The 23401-nt window shown below is 40.6% G+C and overlaps 1 protein-coding gene across 15 annotated transcripts in view; it reads left to right on the forward strand.

The window, feature by feature from the left end:
* LOC141917771 (ceramide transfer protein-like) overlaps positions 1-22459 on the forward strand; it is a 78088-nt gene extending 55629 nt beyond the window's left edge. For 7 of the 15 annotated variants that reach the window (XM_074811258.1, XM_074811256.1, XM_074811262.1 and 4 more), the window contains 10 exons: positions 10213-10299; positions 11281-11373; positions 11985-12056; positions 13618-13713; positions 14312-14444; positions 14558-14628; positions 15989-16117; positions 16895-17024; positions 19792-19946; positions 21115-22459. In XM_074811258.1, the coding sequence (XP_074667359.1) occupies positions 10213-10299; positions 11281-11373; positions 11985-12056; positions 13618-13713; positions 14312-14444; positions 14558-14628; positions 15989-16117; positions 16895-17024; positions 19792-19946; positions 21115-21159 (1011 nt within the window). In that variant the 3' untranslated portion in view covers positions 21160-22459. Of the gene's footprint in view, positions 1-10212; positions 10300-11280; positions 11374-11984; positions 12057-13617; positions 13714-14311; positions 14445-14557; positions 14629-15988; positions 16118-16894; positions 17025-19791; positions 19980-21114 lie in introns of those variants that run through there. The other 8 variants (XM_074811250.1, XM_074811251.1, XM_074811253.1 and 5 more) reach the window with 8 other exon arrangements.
* Positions 22460-23401: the final 942 nt, after the last annotated feature.

Below are 23401 nucleotides of genomic sequence, written 5' to 3' on the forward strand. Positions count from 1 at the left end.
AAATTACAGTCAGATTGTCAGCCCTCTCTATCAAGTGACTCGGAAAAAGAATGATTTTATATGGGGCCCGGAGCAGCGACAGGCTTTTGAGCAAATTAAGCAGGAAATGGTTCATGCAGTAGCCCTCGGGCCAGTTCGGACAGGACAAGATGTTAAAAATGTGCTCTACACTGCAGCCGGGAAGAATGGCCCTACCTGGAGTCTCTGGCAGAGAGCACCAGGGGAGACTCGGGGTCGACCCCTGGGGTTTTGGAGTCGGGGATACAGAGGATCAGAAGACCGCTATACTCCAACCGAAAAGGAGATACTGGCAGCATATGAAGGGGTCCGAGCTGCTTCAGAGGTGATCGGGACTGAAGCACAGCTCCTCCTGGCTCCCCGACTGCCAGTGCTGGGCTGGATGTTCAAAGGGAGGGTCCCCTCTACACACCATGCAGCCGATGCCACGTGGAGTAAATGGGTCGCATTAATCACACAAGGGGCTCGAATAGGGAGCCCCAGCCATCCGGGAATATTGGAAGTGATCACAAACTGGCCAGAAGGCAAAGATTTTGGAATGGCACCAGAGGAAGAGGTAGCACGTGCTGAAGAGGCCCCACCATATAATAAACTACTAGATAACGAGAAGCGATGTGCCCTGTTTACCGACGGGTCCTGTCGTATTGTGGGGAAACATCGAAGGTGGAAAGCAGCTGTATGGAGCCCCACACGACGGGTTGCTGAAGCTGCTGAAGGAGAAGGTGAATCGAGTCAGTTCGCAGAGGTGAAAGCTGTCCAGCTGGCCTTGGATATTGCTGAGCATGAAAAGTGGCTGGTGCTCTGTCTCTACACTGACTCATGGATGGTGGCCAATGCCCTGTGGGGGTGGTTACAGCAATGGAAACGGAGCAACTGGCAGCGCAGAGGCAAACCCATCTGGGCTGATGGATTATGGCAAGATATTGCTGCTCGAGTAGAGAATCTGGCTGTGAAAGTACGCCATGTAGACGCTCACGTACCCAAGAGCGGGGCCACTGAAGAACATCAGAACAACCAACAGGCGGATCAGGCTGCCAAGATCAAGGTGGCTCAAGTAGATCTGGACTGGCAACATAAGGGTGAACAATTTATGGCTCGCTGGGCCCATGACTCCTCAGGCCATCAGGGAAGAGATGCAACATATAGATGGGCTCGTGTAAGAGTCGGTCAGAAGATCAGCATTGTCTCAACATTGTCCTCAGGGACATGGACAGGAAGGTACCTGACAACGGCCTGTTTGGAACACAGTTGCCGATCCCAAGAGTGGAATGTGATGCAAAGGCTCCTGAATACAGAACTGTGTGGTACAAAGAGTGCTGTGCTATTCTCCTGAGTACTGACCCGTGTAGCACAAAGAGTGCTGTGCTATTGTTCGGTACCTGGGCCTAGCCGGAGCTGTTAGAGATAATTGCATAGCCACTGTCAAAAAAGATGGATCGCGACTGTTGCCATAACATCGATGAAGAAATCATAAACTTTAGACGAACTTTGCTTCATTATAATACTAAAACACACCTCCTGGTTGAAGGTTACCCGCCTCTAAGACTGACCACGCCTCGGAGACTTCCCCCCCCCCCCCCCCCCCCCCCCCGTGCATGCGTGGTAGCCTCGCTCGACAAGGGTGGAGATATGATAATTGAATTGTGAGAAGGGCGGAGACCCCTGAGGCAGAGGAGGAGCAAGGTGTGTTACTGAGCATAAAAGATGACTTCTGGACAAGGAGAATTGGAAGCTTCCCCACCAAGGATCACGACGATTGACGACGCAGCATCAGCTGGACCCGGGACCGTTAAGACGTCTTGAGATCAGCGGTGGTAGCTATAACCTCTCTCCCTCCTCTCTCTAAACTTAACTTTACTTTTCTCCTTCCTTTCACCCATCTCTAACTATCGCGTGCCGCTTCACGGGCAACAGAATAAAGTTTGACAGTTTGATTGATACGATCCCCTTTGGTGTTGGTCGCCTTAATTTTGCACTTTCAAGATCGTAGTAAATGAACCATCACGAGTCCACCGAGTGGACTGTGACAGCTCGTGACCGAGGGGTGGACTTAACCATGGATGCTATTGCACAGGTTATCCATGAATGTGAGACGTGCTATAATCAAGCAAGCCAAACGGTTAAAGTGTGGCAACTGAGGCACGGACTCCCGATGAAATCCAGAAAGAAAAGAAAGTTTATTGTTACAATGGCACATACTTATGCTCTCGGATGCTGTCGGTAAAGCTCTTACTTCATAATTAGCAAATCAGCAATTAGACAGCTATCAACCTTTTCTCCTATCAGCATCAGACCACTCTAACACGCACTGTGCAGACCAATCACCCTCTCGTTCACGCGCTGTTCTCGCAGTAGCAACTTCTCGCAGTTCAGCACTTTCCCACAGTTCAGTGTTGCAGCTGGCCGTTGTTTTTCCCTGCCACCTTGGCATAACTCAACAGCCTCTTATCTTTCTTCCAAGGCCTGTTTTTCATCAAAGCCTGGCACTTTCTCAGAGGCTGTGCAAGGCTGACAGGCCAATGCCTCCCACATCTCCCCTTTCTTTGTTTTGCAGCTGCGCCTGCAAGACTTGTTTCAAGGCTTTATCAATTAAGGGTTAGGCAAACTTCAATAAACACAGCATACTTAACAGTTCCACAGAAGGCTAGAAACAATACAGCAGTTACAGTTACTAGTTAAAAAGAGTAGGCTAATTTCACTATTAATTTTCACTACTTTAAGGGATATGACTAGATACTACAAAAATAAACAGTAAGGAAAATACGGAATAGCACACTTACTTAATGGGGTACTAACATTCAGATCCGCAATTGCTGGGGAACCCTGGATGCAGCGAGAATTTAGAGTGCCCTTCCTCGCAAACCGGAAATCCTACGCGATGCGTCCATCCGTAGGTGAGGCATCCAACATCGTTGCAAGCAGGTCCAGCCTCATACATCTAATTCAGCAGGCCAAAATAACTGGCAATTTTCTTTGAGCGGAAGCATCTGATTTCATCCTCCCCTTGGGTTCCACCCAGAGCCTGGCCACCACTCAAGGGGGAAAACCAAGGGAGTTTCTAATAAGGTTAAACACTTGAGGTCTTGCTTCTTAATATTGCTAAACAAAGGAAGTTGAATACACACATCTTATAGCATTTCATCCTTATTAATAACTACATTTTGTCTAAGTTACATCTTTCACTAGTGACTAGTAAGCCTATATATGTCATCAAGGAGTTGCAATTACTGTCAGCATTTTCTCTTAAAAGAGTTGGCAACTGTAGTGTGATTAAGGACAGAGATAGTGTATTTTGTCCTATTGCAGCAGCAAGCATTGCCCATCCATTCTGCTTAAATGATCAGTCGAAGAGATGGCGAACTGCTGGCACAGGGGCATCCACAGCACCCACAGCCGGCTCCTGAGTGTCCACCAAAAGCTGCCTCTCACGCCTCAGGTATGGTCGCACACACCTTGCCGGTAACCACCGGGGACCGTGACCTGTGGAGACACAAGCATAACCTCTTCCCCAGGTTATTAAAGGATCTGGTCCTGCCCAGTTACCACTCTCCAGGTTTTTGCTAACACTTGAGCCTTGCCCTCGACTTCTTCTTGATCTGGTATCTGATGAGAAGTGACGCAATATTGGTGGCACCTGTGAGGCAGGGGAAATGTTTAAAAAGTTCATGACCTATAATGCCTTATTTAGCCTTTCGTGAGGTGTAGATTGATCCCCTCCATCTCCCCCTTTTTGTTGTTGTAACAGACGCTTTAGCGTGCCATGCGTACGCTCCACAATGGCCTGTCCGGTCAGTGAGTGGGGAATGCTGGGCAATGCTTGACTCCCCACTCCATGGCAGGATGCAGACACTGCTCCAGAAAAGGTATCAACAGACACATGTACACATTTTAACGTTCCAAGTGCAGCGAAGTGAGTGACGTCAGATTGCCATAATTCTGAGGAGGTGAGTCCCCGAGGGTTGACACCACTAGCTGTTGAAGAGAGGGAGTCCTCTGGTATTCAGGGCAAGTGGCAATGACGTCTTTAGCCTGACGCCTTGATAAAGAAAACTGGTTTTGTATTGCCCTGGCGTTTTGGTGGAAAAATGCATGTGAAAGCCGAGCTTGCTCAAAGACATCAGGTACCACCTGAGCCGCCAGAGTCAACGCATCCGCTCGTCGATTGCCTTCAACCAAAGGTCCAGGTAGTGCAGTATGCGCTCGGATATGTACAATAAAATAAGAAGTCTTGCAATTATTTAATACTCGTAAAACGGTGTGCGTTAATGAATATAACAGTGGATTATTAACGTCCTTCGGACATGAATTCTCTATACGCTGTACAAGATTGGCAACATAAGCAGAATCAGTAACAATGTTCATTGGGGTGTCCCAGCGTTGAAATACACGGACTACTGCAGCTAGCTCAACGATCTGTGGCGATCCCGGGGATCGAGTAATGTCTGATTGGGTCTTGCCATACTACGACTGACTTTCCCGTTTTTCCAGATCCATCAGCAAACACAGTCAAGGCTTGCAACGGTACATCGCTGCACTTTGGCATGGCATATAATAACAAATTTTGCTGCAATAATTTATGTGACGGGCTGTGTACTAAAAGCTGTCCGGGGTAGTCACAGATCACTGTCTGAAATGCTAAAGACATTTGTATTAGCCACTGTAACATGTGCATAGTAACCGGAACAATGATACACACAGGTTCCTGACCAGCAAGTAATAGTAGGCGCTGCCTACCTTTCATGATCAGTCTGGCAAACATTTCTGGACGAGTAGTGACCGTCTTGTGCATTTGGTGTGACAAAACAAAAAACAAAACAAAACAAAACAATCCATTTAACAATAACAAGAGGGTCACTAAGTGTTTCATCCCATTGAAACAGCAGAGCATAGGGCTGCCCTGGAGAGTTAAATAATATCAGTTGATACGGATGGCCGGGCACACATCGCGATGTCTGTCTTTCTGAGATGGCGTTAGCCACACGGTGGAGATCTTGTTTCACTGTCTCTGTAAGTACTCTGGGTGATGTCAGTGAAGGATCTCCTCACAAAATATCAAACAAGCTATGCAGATCATCGTTAGTTAGGCCCAACAACGGCCGTATCCAATTTATGGCTCCCAACAGTTTCTGTCAATCATTTAAAGTCTTAACATCAGTTTTAAGTTCAACCTGTTGTGGGACATTAGTCTGTTCACAAATTCTCCACCCCAGGTACTGCCACGGTGATGACCTCTGTACCTTTTCAGGTGCTATTTGTCACCCCATTTGAGATACTGAGTCTTTGGGTAAAGCAAGAGCCTTTTCCATGATCTCCTGTGTTTCTGCTGCTCTAAGGATGTCATCCATATAATGATAGATAACAGCCTGGGGGACCTGCGTTCTAACAGGGCTCAAAGCCTTTGCAACAAACCACTGACACATCGTGGGGCTGTTTTTCATGCCTTGTGGCAAAACAACCCAGTGGTACCATCTTGCAGGTTCACTGACATTAATACTGGGAACAGAGAAGGCAAATTTAGGTGCATCATCCGGGTGCAAGGGAATGGTAAAGAAACAATCCTTTAGATCAGTTATTACAAGATGCCAGTTTCAGGGAATCACTGTTGGGGAGGGCATGCCTGGCTGTAACGTACCCATACCCTCCATGGCATCATTAATGTGTCGGAGATCATGTAAAAGTCACCATTTACCACTTTTCTTTAAAATAACAAACACCGGGGAGTTCCAAGGACTGGTGGTGGGTACGAGATGTCCTGCACTTAATTGTTCCTGAACTAAATCATTAAGGTGGCACAACTGTTCCATTGGTGAGGGCCACTGACCCACCCACACAGGTGATTCTGTTTTCCAGGTTATCTCAGGGTGGGTTTAGGGGTGGGCTGTGCTGCAGTGGCAATTAAGACAAATTTGATCCAATTTGAGTTCCCCATTGAGCCATACAGTCACGACCCCATGATGTAAGAGGGGTTTCCGATATAAATGGAGGAATATTTGCTACCTGGTTTTCTGGGCCCCTTACATGAATGAGTTATTTGCTTTGAAACGTTACAGCATGACCACCAACCCTGAAAAGCACTCGCGTTACCCGAGCTAACAGCCAACCTGCTCACAGATATTACGGTCACATCCGCGCCAGTATGTAATATGCCTGTCAGTGCAACAGATTCTTCTGCTTTGGTGAGGGCACATTTTACCAGAGGTCGACCTTGTGTCACTGTCTGAGCCCAAAATATTTGAGGAGTACCTGCTGATCCAAATCCTGAGTCACCCCGGCTTCTCGGCATACTATTAGGGGGAGCTGCAGTCAAATAAACCAGCTGAGCAATTTTTGACCCTTTTGTTACTGAACACGGGGGTCCAGGGGTCCAGGCCATAATTCTGATTTCCCCTTCATAATCGGCATCTATGACCCCTGGTAAAACGAACAACCCCTGATCTTCCCTGTAATAATGCACTTTTTCCATTTCTCAACGGCCCATATACTCCTGTTGGTATCAAGGAAACCGTGGTATCTAATGATGTTACTGACTTGGAGGCTGCCAGGTCCACGCCGGCACTGCCTCGAGTGGCTGCACATAATTCTGATGCATTTGGGGATTTACCGGAATGATTTGTGTCTTGGCGCAATTCCGGCCCACGCTGATTGATTGGTTTCCCGAAATCGGCCTCCCATCTTTATCAAATTTGGACTGACACTCCTTTGCAAAATGTTTACCCTTCTTACACCGCGGGCAGACATTAGGAGCTTTGACCTGCTTTTGCTGATTTAGACATTGTTTTTTGAGATGTTCTGCTTGTCCACACCCAAAACAGGTCTGTTGTCTCATATTATTAAGAGAAGCAAAAGCAGCAGCTGTTGCCTCATATTTATGATCAACAGTGCCAATTCTATTACATGTTTCTATCATTTGAATAAGATTCGGATTGTGCAATGGCAACAACACTTTCTGACAGTCAGCATTGGCATTAGTAACTGCTAGTTTCAATAACAACATTTGACGAGCGTCCTCATTAGGGATCTGTTTGTTCAAACTTTCTCCCAGTCTATCAATAAACTGCATATATGGCTCCTTTGCACCTTGCTTAATGTCAGTAAATGATTTCATAGGTTTGCCAGCTTTAGGTACCTGTAAAAATGCTCGATATGCCAGATCTTTTATATCATCCAACACATGCCGCAGCGTCTCCCTTGCTTGTCAAGCAGGATCATGCCACTGCCCTTTACCCACCAAGGCATCGAAAGGGAGAAGTGCTGCAGGATCAGCAGGCGGCAAGTTTAGATATCGTAGATGTTTTTCTTCTACAAACCTATGCCACGCTGACTGCCACATATCATATTGAGTTCCTGTCAATATTAATTGCATTAAGGTTTTGCAGTCTCGAGGAGTCAAGGTGTAACTAGCCATTACCGAGCCCAGCAAGTTAGTAGTATAAGGAGATGTAATCCCGAAGTTAATCGCTGCTTTTCTAAGTTCTTTAATAACAGAAAATTGCAGTCCTTCCCAACGTGGGTGACATCCCGGCTCATAAATTCCAGGAGCAACAATCCTTCTCGCCATGTCCATATCCCCTTGCGCCAAGGCTTCTTGCCTCACTTTTCCCCACGGATCATCCCCAGCTAAGGGAGGACACAGGCCAGGGTCTCTTTTAGGATTTACAGTGTCAGGGTCTAAAAGATTATCACAGTCTACAGAGTCAGCATATAAATCTTGCTGCCGGGGTTCAACATATGCGTCCTCGCTCTCTGTGTCCTCATTCTCTGTATTAACAGCCTGGCCGTGTTCATTATTGTGTCTTTTTATTATCTCAAAAAGAGTTCTCCACGCGTGCAAGAGTTCTGCTGCAACCTCATTCCCTCGGGTTGCATAGTCCCACAATTTTACTCCTGCTTCATCCCACATCGGAACAGTGAATATAGTAACCGGGTCAACTCCCAGTATTTCTCTGATACCCACTTTAAAAGTCTCTTCAAGGCGTGCGGGTTAATATGGGTGTCATATTTAGCTAACAGTCTTTCCATCAGTGCAAGCACTGACTTTTCTTCCGAGGATATTAAACTACCCATCGCTTCCCCACAGCTCACCTTGCTCACCCTGCAATGGTGATTGATGCCGGCTCCTGCTTCCTTTCAGCAGCTACTTAAATTCTGAGGGGTTTGCCACGGGAGTAATCCAAGCTGGTCACGCTTATTTCCCGCACACATGGGGCACCATTTGTGGCAACTGAGGCACGGACTCCCGATGAAATCCAGAAAGAAGGAGAGTTTATTGTTACAACGGTACATACTCATGCTCTCGGATGCTGTCAGTAAAGCTTTTACTTCATAGTTAACAAATCAGCAATTAGACAGCTATATATCTTTTCTCCTACCAGCATCAGACCACTCTAACACGCGCTGTGCAGACCAATCACCCTCTCGTTCACGCGCTGTTCACGCGGCGGTAACTTCTCACAGTTCAGGACTTTCCCACAGCTCAGTGTTGCAGCTGGCCGTTGTTTTTCCCTGCCACCTTGGCATAACTCAACAGCCTCTTATCTTTCTCCCAAGGCCTGTTTTTCATCAAAGCCTGGCTGCTTCTCAGGGGCTGCACAGGGCTGACAGGCCAATGCCTCCCACAGTTAAAGCCCATTTGGTATGGAGGACGATGGTCAAATGTAAATATGGGGAGGCCTGGCACATTGATTATATCACGCTCCCACAAACTCGGCATGGCAAACACTCTGTGCTTACAGTGGTGGAAGCAGCCACTGGTTGGTTGGAAACTTAGGCCGTGCCCCATGCCACTGCCCGGAACACCATTTTAGGCCTTGAGGAGAAAGTCTTACGGCGGCATGGCACGCCAGAAGGGATTGAGTCAGATAATGGGACACATTTCCGAAACAACCTCATAGAGGCCTGGGCCAAAGAACATGGCATTGAGTGGATATATCACATTCCCTACCATGCACCAGCCTCTGGGAAAATTGAGCGATACAGTGGGTTGCTGAAAACTGCACTGAGAGCAATGGGGGGTGGGACTTTCAAACACTGGGACGTGCATTTAGCAAAAGCCACCTGGTTAGTCAATCCCAGAGGATCTGCCAAGCAAGCTGGCCCTGCTCAATCAAACCTCCTACATACCGTGGATGGGGATAAAGCCCCCGTAGTGCGCATTAGGAATATGTTGGGGAAGACCGTCTGGGTTACTCCTGCAGTGGGCAAAGGTAAACCCATGCGTGGGATTACTTTTGCCCAAGGACCTGGGTGCACTTGGTGGGTAGTGCAGAAGGATGGAGAGGTCCGATGTGTGCCTCAGGGAGATTTGATTTTAGGTGAGAACAGCCAATGAACCAGACTGTCAAATAACCCTGTTATTGCAATTAGTGCCTTGCAACATCCCTGTGCCACATCCAAAGCCTCCTGCTCCACCGACTGAGCCAACTCCACCTCATTCCTCAGCCTTATAGACTGTCATGACAGATGGAACCCGAAGTTATGGACTAAATGAACTCAGCAGACATTGTGGAAGGATGGCCCATAGACTGAGGGAATGGTATCTGTGAGACCTGGGAAAAAGGGGTGGTGATTCCTTAGGATGGATTTGGAACCTGAGCATGACGTCAGTGGTATGGAATAAGGGCTGGAGACTGTCCTGGTTTCGACCAGGATGGAGTTAACGTTCCCTGGGTTGAGAGGGAGCACAGCTGGAGGGCCGGTCCCTATCAGTCACTGGAGTATTTCATACCATGTGATGCCATGCCCAGGGATACAGGTGGGCACCGTTTCCAGTCGCGTGTTGCTGGGGGGGCGGTCGCCGCGCTCGGTAAGCCACTGCTGCATTTTACCCGTTTCTTTTTGGACTTGCTATTGTTACTGTTGTTCTCTTGGTATATTTAGTAAATGCTTTCTTTTTATTCAACCTACGAGTTCTCTTCTTTTTGTCCCTCCCCTATTTCACCAGGGAGGGGGGAGGTGAACAGCTGGCCACGTGGTGTCTGGCTGCCGGCTGAGTTCAAACCTCAACGCTTCCTTTAACAAGCAGGGTTTTCAGATGAATTGTAATCTAAGAATATTGGTGAAAATATTTTAGGTCTGTGGAAGAAATTTCCTTCTGTCAGTTATATGCATAATATATAAATATTTATTTCTAATAGTAAACTTAAGTGGAGCTCTTGTGTCTCAAATTTTGAACTACTTTTGGTTTTTATGCTCTAGGAGGGTCCTAATAGTCTGATTAATGAAGAAGAATTCTTTGATGCTGTTGAAGCTGCTCTTGACAGACAGGATAAAATGGAAGAACAGGTATTGTTACTTGAAAAGTGTGTTAATGATGGGCACTTCGTGGAAGACTTCTGTGACTTAGTCCTGCGGTGCATCTCCTGAAACTCTAGATATTTTATACTGATGCTTATAAGTAGAATTCACTACTTAATATTTGTAAAGTTAAATATCATTGCTTAACACTAATTTTGAGAGAGTGACTTCACAGCTTGCATAGAAAAGGATTGTATAAGTGTTAAGCTAATTGAATGTCTCTGGTTTCTAATTCCTAAATAAGTGTATTAGTCCTGTATAAAACTTATCTTTATACGTAACCGATGCCTTGTGCAAATAAGAATATCAAATACTGCAGCTATTTTTCAAAACCTAATCATTGCTCTGAAGTTTCTTTTGACTGTAGCAGTATGTGAAATAGGAAGGACATAGTTCTGTTGGTGTTTGTTTTTTATTTAAAAAAAAATGTGTAGGCTCTGGCTATTTCTCTAACTCATTTCTTGAATACACTTCAGTGACAAGGATCAAAAAGGGATAAGATGCATGTGATGAAATATATAGAATATGAGAACATATAGTAGTGTATAAAATGAGAGGGAATAACAAAGTGTGGTGCCTCCTTTGTCTTAAAAGGTTTTAGGCTTATGGATATAGTGAATACAATGTCTAGTGGACATATAGTACCCAACAGAGTTTATCTATGTTGGGGTCTCTTAGCGGAAAGTACAAGTTTTAAGTGACGGTTGTACTACTACATGGATGCAACATCTGTAATGCTGCCAGTCTATTTTGCTTAACCTGGAAATACATCTTGAAATATAGATGAATGGGCAATTCAGTCTCCAGGCCCATTCACTTACTGAGAACTCCAGCAGGATGACAACTTCATGTCTGTCATGGACAGTATTAGTTGTTGTAGCCACTATATAGATTGAGGATGCCTCACTCTTGTTTCATAGTCTACCCAGTAGTAGCTAGTTACCAATAATTGAACCTGTTTTGTTGCAGTCCCAGAGTGAAAAGGTCAGATTACACTGGCCAGCATCCTTACCTTCTGGTGATGCATATTCTGCTGTGGGGACTCATAGATTTGTTCAAAAGGTAAGATATTTCTCATGACGTCCTCTGAATAATAGGCCAACTTATATTTCTTTATAATATTTTATATGGATAGGTAAGATTGATTTATTTTTTTAAATTTTATTTAGGCGTTTCTAGTATAACTTTCAATGATTTACTCATTTTCCATTGAAGTAGCTGGAATTGGAGAAGGACTGGTTTTTGTCTTGGCTAAAAAAATGCTGATTTCAGTATCCATTTAGAATACTCCTGACTTGTTTCAAGCTTGTCAGTTAGAGATTATACTAAAGGAAAAAATATCCCAACTTGCTAACTTCACTGTTTTTAAGATACCTTCACCAAAATTCATTTAATTGATTTAAAAAAAAAATAAATTAAAAATCCAGTCTCTTGCATTAGGATCAGTTGACTGTTTTTTAGTCTTCCTGGAAACACTGTGCTCTTCTTAGGGCTACACTGGGAGCATAATACATAAGTGCATGAAATCGGTATTCACTGCTGTGCTTGCTGCTTATGGTGCTTTTGTTTTCCTTTTCTTCATTATCTTGTGCTTGCAAGTTGGTACTGAATGCTCTGTTGTGCCTTTGTTCTGATTACTTTTTTTTTTTTTTTTCCTTGTCTGTCTCTGGTAGCCCTGTAGTCACTCTTCCATGTCTTCCATTGATCTAGTCAGTGCCTCTGATGTTCACAGATTCAGCACCCAGGTACTGTGTTAATGTGTAGAGTGGGGGTTGCATATCTTTGTATTTCATCCTCTTCTCTAGAACCTGGGGTTTTTGTTACATAAATCACTGCTTGCTTTAAACTAGTATGTTGAGGTCAAAAAAAAAAAAAAAAAAATTCTCTATTCCTGTACTAAATGGTTGTCTTTTTACATTCTGTTTGCATGCATCACTTGTGCAGAGGCCCAAATCTTGTGAAACTGTTGGATTGATTTCAGTAACTTTAATAAAAGTGCCTACAGCTTAAAAATTTTACATTTCTAATTATAATAAAAGTAATAAAATAATGTTTTGTGTGGGCTGGAGATGGTCTTTGCTTCAAATGAAATAGTTTTTCTTGCTTTTAAATCAGAGGCTTAATTTTGTCTTTAAAATTTGTTTGTCACTTGTAGTGGCATTAAGATACTAGATGCTAAGGTTCTTTATTATTGTTGGTTTTGTAAGTTGTGCAAAAACCACTTATAGGTTCAGTATTAATCTTGTGATTGTACACTTAGACTAATCTGTATGCTGGTCAATTGACTAACCTTTGTTTGCAGTGCTTTTCCTAGGTATTTCTAGTAATTCAGGAAAATAGTGTCAATTACGTGGACTTATTTGCTGTGATGAGTTTTAGTAGTCGCCTACATTTTAGGTGGAAAAAGATATTAAATTGTTTCCAGCACTTTTAAACATTACACAGCAATGGATGCTTTATATTTTTGTCTCTCTTTTTATTTGGGGCAGAGTGGGATTTGGAAACAGAGGGGACAGACACAAAAGAAACGTAGAATAAGACTGTAGATTTAAAATAAAAATCCATTTCCTGTCCTACCACCCATTTTCATGCATGTTATTTGGAACCAAAAAAAATTAGGTATTCACATAGCTTGGTAAAAATGTATCAAATATTTGGCCTTTAAGAAAAGCATGCAACTGTCTAAGTAATTTTTAATTGAGTATTTTATAATAGTGGAGTCTCTGCATCATCATAATTTTTTGGAATATAAGCATTTCTGTTCTGTTTTTCTAGCTGGCAACTGTGCAAAGATGTCAATGAAACAGAATAGACATGCTTTGCTCATGACTGTTTCCTTCACTGCTGTTTCATTATGACTTGATATGCATTCACTTTTTTAGAGCTTGTCTGTCTCTTCCCCCCCCTCCCCCTGTTCAGCTTTTTAAATGCTCTTCAGTGAATATTGGCTTTGAAGTCTTACAATGCATTGTAATTGTATTTGGAGAGACCTGAAGTAACTTTCTACATGCTGAAATAAAACTGTCTTAGGTAGAAATAGTAAGTTTTGACAGTTTAGAGGTGCAAAGGAAGGATGGGGAAGTACCCATAAAGAATGAAGTTGGAAGCTGAATCAAGATTTTGGCTTTTGTTTCTGAAGGCTAGAAGTATCTGCTTGTTCTTAACCTGTGATAGAAGGCTCTGTTGTCCAAGTTCAACTCCTGCACAGGATTTGCAGTATTGACTTGTGGCCTCCAATACTGTACAGTCCCCTGCCCAAGATGATGGAAGGAGTGATTTAAAAATGTGTATTTTTTTTCTTTAAAGGTGGAAGAAATGGTACAGAACCATATGACATATTCCTTGCAAGATGTAGGAGGAGATGCCAATTGGCAGCTAGTGGTAGAAGAAGGAGAAATGAAGGTAAGGATTTTGGGTTTTGCTTAATTGATATAAGATATGCTGTGAAGACAGGTATTTTTATTCTCTTGAATACTGTCACTCAGCAAGTTATGCTGTTAAAATTTCTCTCTGAGAATAGCATTGTTTGTTAGGACTGGAGTCCACAAGAGCTGCAGCTTCTAATATATTTATTCATGCAAAACCTTATGCAACTCTTGCAATAGCAACAAACAAAGTCTTTGCAGATTCCTTTCACATTTTCTCCTACTTAAAACTTGGTGTTAAAATGGTGTTTAAATTTAATGTATGAAAATGTTATATGGTAGCAAGTTACTGTCGGCTACTCCACTGTGCTTGTATGCATCCTTGTGCATAGTGATAAATAAGGTAGCTTAATCATTTTTGAAATAGAGATTCTTAAAATACTGGTATATGAATGTGAATTGCCATGCAAGAATGTCTGCATTGGTAGTTACCAGAGAACACTGACGTGGCAAATTATTTATGTGTTAATCTTCTAGGTAAGTTTTTATCAAAGCTGATGAAGCTTTAAACAATTAAATCATGAACCGTTTTGATAATTTCTGTTCTGCATTTCTTTCGTTGTATTTGGCCATAGGTGTACAGAAGAGAGGTGGAAGAGAATGGAATAGTTTTAGATCCTTTGAAAGCAACACATGCTGTTAAAGGGGTAACGGGGCATGAAGTTTGTCACTACTTCTGGAATGTTGACGTTCGTAATGACTGGGAAAGTAAGGAATCCGTTCTTTGCATGTTTATCAGCAAGCATGTTATTTATAATATTGACCTAATATCCGTGCTTGTTTACTGATGGATTTTTCCCCCCCCCCCCCCCCTCTTTTAGCAACAATTGAAAATTTCCATGTTGTGGAAAATTTAGCTGATAATGCAATCATCATTTACCAGATGCATAAGGTAATAATAACACTTAACCTGTATACACACCTTAGTGAGACAGTCTGGGGCATATGTATTCTAAACTATTCTGAAATATTTTAATGTCTTAACAACTTAAAATACTATTCAAAACAACAGTTCAGAACAAGTTCTCTATTAAACTGTAACTGTAAATTTTTCAAACTTGGCTTGATACCATAATTGGTTGTGTATGTGTCTGATAGAGCTTGTTAATAACAAATAAGGACTGTTTTTAATTTCAAGTATATCGTTGCCAGCAAAGCAAGGGTCATCTAAAGCAAACTGAAGCAATAAATTGACACTGACTTCAAGGAAGAAACCCATACCACTGTATCATATGTTCTGCTGAAATAATGCAAGCTATTGTTGACCACCATTAGTTGACATATACATTTGCATTATGAGGTGGTGTAATTGCTGGTACAACATTTGTTCTCTTAACTTTATTATAGTTTTTCACCCCAACCAGTTCTGATGTAGCTTTACTAAAATGTTCATTTGACTTATAACCCAATGACTGTAACCTAACAGGTTCAAAAAAATTGGGACTGAAGTGTACAAATTCATTTTTAATCTTGCATGATTCCAAGTATTAGTGTACTCAAATATTAAAATAAATCTTTTTTTTTTTACAGTTTTACTAGTAACATGGTTGCTTTAAAACTGCCATAACAGCAGACTCCAATTTTTGAATAAGGCAATTGTGTGAACTGTATAGCACTGTGGTGAAAGCTAGACTTTTTCCCCCTATTGAGTGTCAGGAAAATAGCTTCTGTATAGTTTTACTTTATTTTATCAGACACTTTGCTTCTGAAACTTTCTCTTGGATAATACCAGTTTACCATATCTGTCTCACTGAAGTAGTAGCTTCTTGAAATAATATTTGTTATAAATATTTCTTGCTCTCTTTTTTTTCTCTCTCTCCATATTTATGGAGACATAAATAACTGTAGATGCATCTATTTATACTTAACCACTAGTTCAATTTGTAGCTTACAAGTATTCACTAAAATGTAAACCTGAGGTTGAGAGAACAGGAGGGGAAGTGCCTTTTCCTGGTTGTCTACTGAAAAAGTCATTGCAGCTTGGTTCCTTGCCTTTCAAAGGCCTTAAGCTTTTACCTTAATTTTTTTAAATGAAGTGTAGCCATATAATCTGATACACATCTGTACAACACCTATGTTCTGTTTTGGTTTTGAAAATTGCATGAAATTACTAACTTGAAGAAACTTTTTTACTTAAATAACGTGAACGTGACTGACCTGTTTTGCCTTGTTTGTTTTTTTCCTTTATCCAAGGATAGTAAGTACTTAATTTGCAAAACTGGAAAAGCTTATATTCGGGTGTTTCTCTGCAGAGGGTGTGGCCGGCTTCTCAAAGGGATGTGCTGTATTTGTCTGCCATCAGAAAGATACCAGCATTCAGTGAAAATGATCCTGAAACATGGATTGTATGCAATTTCTCTGTGGAACATGACAGTGCTCCTGTAAGTGTTGTTTTAATTCTATCAAGTTCTGCTTTTAAGATACCATTTTTCTATTATGTGGTTATGGTCTTGCAATACTAGTGTAAGGGGGGGAGGAGGTATGCAAAAATACAGTTTTGTTTAAACCAGATGATACAATGACCTGATGAAGGCATTCTGAGCCAAAAACTTTCTTACCTTATCTCAAGAGTTGGCAGATCTAAGGTGTTGCAGAAAAAATGAAAGCAAAATTTCTGGAGATGTGAAAACATTTTAAAGAAGGTTACTTTGTATGGAATCAAATCAATAACTCTTCAGTATTGTCAGACATGGGAATAGGCTTGCATAACTGTAGATATGGAATCTGTTAAACCTCAAGCTTACCCAGTTCTGCCTTGGTTCTGTCAGCTAGTAGCAATGATTGTTTTCTTTGAGTGTTTCTGTGCTGATTGCTATGCCATTGCCTGCTTACAAGGGGAAAGTTACTAACTGATACTTGTAAATGCTGATGCATTATTCTTTAGAAGTTTCCTTACTTTTCACAATAATTGAAATAATTCACTGTATTAAGCAAACAGAAACCTGAGATTCAGGCATTTCAGTTTAACTCTTTCCCTATTCACCATGTACCTTTCATTCACATTCATGTTACATCCATGTAGTGCTAGAACACAAATTCCCAGAAACACAACTTTTGGAGTGTCTTAGACTTTACAGTAAATTAAAATGTTAGCAGTTAAGTATGCTGAAATAAACTTAGTTTGGAGTTTACAAATGTTTCTTTCCTTTTTTTGGCAGCTGAACAATCGCTGTGTCCGTGCTAAAATAAATATTGCTATGATTTGTCAGACGTTAGTAAGCCCACCAGAGGGGAACAAGGAAATAAGCAGGGACAATATCCTATGCAAGATTACATATGTAGCTAATGGTAAGTCTAAAATTTTTCAATATGACATTCATGATATATGCTAATTCTGGGGAGCTGATGTTTTGCTGATCAGGGATATCAATGAAACTCAGACACCAGAGTGAAAAGCGCAGGCGTATTTTACTGGTGATAACCAAATAACGTAACAGCGTAATACAGAAAACATGCAGGAAGAAAAGGCAGAATAGTGCACTTAAAGCAACAAACAGGAAAATACAGGGTAATGCATCAAATCATTACTACATGAGAGAGAGAAGAGTGATCAAGAAAGATCCATCACCACTTGCATACGTTACCATCATCCAGACCCGCAGGCGCTGGGCAGCCCCGGTTACAGCGAGGATTTGGAGAGCCTGTCCCGGCAAGTGGGAAATCCTACGCGGTGCGTCCACCCGTAGGTGAGGCACCCAAAGTCGCTGTGAGCGGGTCCAGCCTTATACACCTGAAATCAGTACGCCAGAATAGCTGGCACCTTTTGTTTTAAGCGGAAATATCTGGAGTCAGTCTCACGTTAGATTTTCCCAGAGCCTGGCCGGGGCTCAGGGAAAAAACTAAGGGAGTTTTCCCAGCTTATCTAGGTGATTTATGAGCAAGGTCACACACCAGGTCACAGGGCCAGACAACTGTCTTTGTGGCCCTGTTATCTTGTTTACACACACAAAGAAGGATACATGTTTTATGATGTTTAAGCTACATTTTCTATACATATTTCATTAATGACTACATACTGAGTTAGCAATTTCGGTTCAGGGCCTGTTGCTCAGGCTTCAATATTCCCACCTTTTACATCAGGATAGGTGGTTTGCTATAACTTAGTATAATACCTATTAGTACAATGCTTATCAGTTATAAAACGTACAGGATTCATCTATAGGTCAGCTCTGACTTGGGCCTATTGTCCAAGCCTTAGCATTTCAGCTGAATACTGGCAAAAAAAAAGGTTGATGCAGTTTTCTGTTAAATTTATATATATAGGATCACACTTGTGGTCTTCGTGGTCAAAAAGACTTGAATTAATGTGCTATGTCAATCAGTGAATGGTATCTTTCATTGTGTGGCATTCTGGGAGGAATAAATGGAAGTAATATGTAGCTCAGTCCGAAGTACAGAACCTTGGGGTGAAGGGAGATGGGCAGAAGAAATGTCTGCAACTGGGATGGCTTGGCATAAGCTTTTAGTTTCAGTAATAGTCTGGGGTTTTATTCATGTATTGCTGTCAATTTCTTTTTCCTCAATTCATATTGTTAGGCTGAAAAGCTGCTGATATTAAAGATACAGTTCTTACCCTCAGTATTAAGGGACAAATAAATTTTGTATGAGGATGTTTGCAATCTGTATAATCTAGTCTATATATTTTTTAATTTTTTTTTTTAACTTGGAGAATCTTTGGTATTGACTGCAAAGTTAGCAAAGCCGACAAACTGTATTGTTACTGTACCCAGTATTTAGCAGTGTATTATAGTATTGGAACCGCATACCTATTAGCTCCTCTCCTGCAGCTGCAAAACACTTTGAGTATCTCACCTGCTTATTATTTTTGACCACCTATTACATTGCTTACTAAAGAATCAAAGTCTGAAAAATGGTGTTGTGTTTTAACCCCAGCCAGCAGCTAAGCACCATGCAACTGTTCCCTCACTCCTCCCCCCTCCCAGTGGGATGGGGAGGAGAATCAGAAAAAAAAAAAACCACCAACAAAACAACAAACAAACAAAACCCCACCACCAACAAACTCGCCAGTTGAGATAAGAGTTTAAAATATAATAACAACAACAATAATAAAATATTATAATAATAATAATAGTAGTAATGAAAAGGAATATAGCAAAAAGAGAGAAATAAAACCCAAGAAAAGACAAGTGATGCACAGTGCAATCACCTACCACCTGCTGACTGATGCCTGAGCAGCAATCTACCCCTCATGAACAACTCCCCCCCCCCCTTTATATACTGAGCATGATGTTCTATGGTATGGAATATAGTTCGGGTCTGCTGTCCTGGCCATGCTCCCTCCCAGCTTCTTGTGCACCTGCTTGCTGACAGAGCATGGGAAACTGAAAAATCCTTAATTTAGGATAAGCACTACTTAGCAACAACTAAAACATCGGTGTGTTATCAGCATTAAATCCAAAACACAGCACTGTACTAGGAAGAAAATTAACTCTATCCCAGCTGAAACCAGGACAAATGGGTTCTGTAAATCTATGCCATATAGGAATGATGCAGCTTGTATTAAATCCTGTACAAATAATACTAATAATACTATATGATGTTTCCCAATTATTTAAAAAATGCATTTTCATTCACAAATTCTGAACTGTGATTACAGGGGAAGTTGGCGGCCTTTTCAGCAAAATACTTGACCTGTGAATTTAAGCATATTAGAATCAGTTCAAATTTTGTTTACAGTGCTTTAAAATTATTTTGTAAGACATTGGCTATGTAGCAATTCTGCAGGCAAATGCAGCAGTTATTGAAAAGTTGACTGACCTCTATTTTCTTTGAAATAAGAAGTAACTTGAGTCTCTTTTTCTGTTGTTTCTTGGAAGTACTTAAAGAATATCATCTTTCATTTGGGCATTCCCCAAAAACAACACATCATGTTTAATGTTTTCTAAATACTGACATCATAGAACTGGACTGAATTAGATTATTAAGAGTAGAAAGTGCTGCAATACAAGCTGTAAGGGCATAAATTCTGCTGATTATTCTTTCCTGTTACTTCAGAAAGAGTTGCCGGAATACAAACTTAAATTTTCTTTTCTAGCTTTTAGCAGATATGCTGTATTTCAATGTCTGGCTTACTGTCTACTTCTAGTGAACCCAGGAGGATGGGCACCAGCATCAGTGTTACGGGCAGTGGCAAAACGAGAATATCCAAAATTCTTAAAGCGTTTTACATCATACGTGCAAGAGAAAACGGCAGGAAAGACTATTTTATTCTAGTATTAGCAAGTATACATTCATTTTTTTTATTCTTGATTCACTGTTGTAAATGTTTAAGGCCAAACAGAAGTATGCAATCTAGAAATGTCTTAGCATGAATTCAGTGCTTAGTTTTAATATATGTATGCAATTTGTGTGTATTAGCATGAAAAATAAGGGCTGCACAAGTTATTAAGCATTAGATTTTGTAAACTTTTTCTCATTCATCTTGCAAGTTTTTGCATGCATGTTTAATTTATGTAGAAGTATAAAAGGATGAAGTATTTTCTCAGCTATCACAGCCATTTTACACTTGTTCTGAAAAGGATACATACTGAAGTTTCTCTAGAGCCTCATGAGATTTTGATATCTTAAATTTTAGTTATAATTGTATATCTGATAGAATATTATGAAGATCAAAGTATTCTTTTATATTGACAGAATAGTTTAAATCTAGGATTTTTATTAATGGAACTTTTCTGACAAACCAGTGTCAATTACTGGAGTATTTAAAAGACTGTGACATAAATTTTTAGTCTCTCTGATGAGCCTAAGAAAGAAAAGGCATTTACAGATGCTTTTTTGAAGTTAATGGATGTATTTCAATGGTATATGTCATTGGTCTAATCTAAAATTACTTTAATGCTTAAATGATGATGTGACATTACAAAAGAATTTCTTGATCACTTTTGGGGATGTCTGAATCTGTCAGACGTAAGCCTTTGTGCTAAGTAAGGCTTTGCTTAATTTTTGTTAGTGTAGGTTCTTGCCATATACTTCATTACATATAACTGTAGTGTCAAACCACCAAATTCCAGCTACAAAGTAGCATTTGGTAGCTTGACTTATTAGAGCATGATCTGAAAATGAGTTTTTATTACTTTTCTATGCATGACATAGGCTATCTCTGTTTAGGTTCTATTATATCAGACTCCAAAAGTCTTAGTAATTTGATCCTTCTGTAACAGGTAGCCCTGTAATGATTCACATTTTTAATTGTATGTTAGAGAACTAGTGTAGACAAACTATTTAAAACGTGGTTGTCATGAGCCAACAGTTCAAACGTGATAATAGCAGTACTGATACTATTTAAGGGGTTTAACAAGTTCTTGTTTTCCTATTAGTGTTCAAAATTTTCAGTACTGTATTTTGTCTTTGCTTACCTGCAGTGATCAGAACAAGACTGAGTGAGCATTCCACGTTGCAGTGACCATGCATAGAGCACTCCATGCTGGAACAAAGGATCTACAGTCTTTTTATGGCTGAAGTTCTAGGCTTTGTATACTGAAGTGAAGAAGTGTTGCAACACCATGAGGCTGAATATTTAACACTAGCGCTCTCCTAAATTTTCTTGCTGAATCAGTGTGTAATTATAAATAGATGTATTGATAACATGTATATGGCTATTTTATTTGCTTGCTTTAGAAGAGGAAGAACATGTACAACTTTGAATCACCAACATGGGTTACTGCTTTAATTTTAAACAACTGTCAGCATTCCTAAGATACTCGTGCAGTTTTTGTGCATGTCTAAAAAGCACAAAAGACAAATGCACATATAGCATACTGTATGTGCTTTATATGGACAAAAATCTATGTGGCATTTTAGGGGGGGAGGGAGGGAGTTCAGTAAAGCTTAGGTCACTTATTGGCATGTTTTGTTTCGCTTTGTATAATCATAGTTCATTGCTGCTTGTTTCTATAATGAATCATCTTGTTACATAAAACGTCATTTAATAATTGAGGGCTGTCAATATCCTTATGACTTTGCCTTTTCTATTCTCTTACTCTTATGAAGATCTTTGGCTCTGAAGGAGTAAGAGTGTGAAAAGCTTTATTTTTTCCAGATATCTTTATATTTCTATTGTATTTTTTAGTTATGTAATATGTGCTACAGAATTTTTGTTATTAAACATGATCCAGAAATTTCTAGGAAGATTCTGTATGAGAGGGCAAGAGAGTGCCTGAAAGCTAGAAGTCATCTGTCCATGGTATATGTGGACTGTTTTCTTGCATGATATCTGGGGCTTTCGCAAAGCTGTGAGAAGATACACTGTAATATTTATTGAAGTAATTTGGACTACATAGGACAACATTCACTGCCTAGAATGAGGATGAGTACATTATTTTCAGATCCTGCATGTGTTTTCCTCATCTTAATAAAGCCATGCTATGAGGTTTGTGTAGCAAGAGACTTGCACTGATATTTGCCTCTTGATCAAAAACCCATCAGAACTATAAGGATGTGTAGTTCTTATTGGAAAATTTCTTCTCGTTGCTGTGGGAATTTAAATGTCAGATATTTGCCTGCCTTTGATTCTGGAGATGCTCATTAAGAGAGGACTCTGGCAGACTGGTACTGACCTTGAGGTCTTTTATCCATGTCCTGTAGTTGGAAACTCTTCAGAGACTGCTGGGTGTTTCACTGACCTGTGTATCTTTTTTCAAAAGAAAACTGAAAATCTTATTTGATATAGTGCCTGAAAATAAATAAAAGATATAGTAACTTAATGAAGATTTGGTGAATGATTAAATGTGATCTGCACAGTACTGAAAAAACTACTTTATCTGTTCATGTTCTCTATAGAGATTAGATCATACATAACACATGATTACACATGCGCACAGATTTCACACTCCATAACTCTTCCCTCTCTATTTGTCTTTTTCTAATGGTGTGCATGGAATATGCCTTATTACAGAGTTATTCCATTAATTTGAATATGTAGAAAAGTGCCCATATGTTAATGCTAGTAAGGCAAATAAGATGAAAATTTGTACATGTTTACTATATCACTAGTGAACATTTTGTATAGTGATGTTAAATAAAAAAAATCTTATCTCAAATGTACTTCATCATTTTACAATCAACCAAGCACTGGTTTATTCCACCATAGCCACTGATAGGAATGTAAAAAAAAAAAAAGAGTTTAACTCCTTATTTGCTGTTTCTTCTAATTGTTGAACACAGGCAAGTAACTGTTTATTAATCTGAAGGCTTTATTTTACAAAGGTATGGAAAGTTTACAAAGCAGTATATAAATCTTATCTCATCAGTTGCATATGCACTAAATGCAAAATTTATTCTGTAAATGAAATTAAACTACAGATACTATTTGTAAAGAATATTTTACTTTTAGGTAAAGGTACTGGTACTTCCCTACAGCTAGCCCTGCCCAATCAGACTTGTAAGAGGCTTCTTAAAGAATATGGAAGGAGTTGCAAGGTTGAGAAATAGGTATTAATTGACCTCTTTAAAAACAAATGAAAAAAGGCAACTCTCTGTTGGCCTCTCAGACTGTCCACGTGCAAGTAGCTGTTAGGTCTTTTCTTCCAGAAGGGATCTTCCTTTTATGGTTTTATAAAATTTCCTGCCTCTTGAGCTCACCCCTCTTTCCAGTCACTGCCACACATCTGTGCACTCTGAGTTCTCTTCTTCCTGTTAATGGATCT

This window comes from Strix aluco, chromosome W, assembly GCF_031877795.1.
Source record: "Strix aluco isolate bStrAlu1 chromosome W, bStrAlu1.hap1, whole genome shotgun sequence".
NCBI lineage: Eukaryota > Metazoa > Chordata > Aves > Strigiformes > Strigidae > Strix > Strix aluco.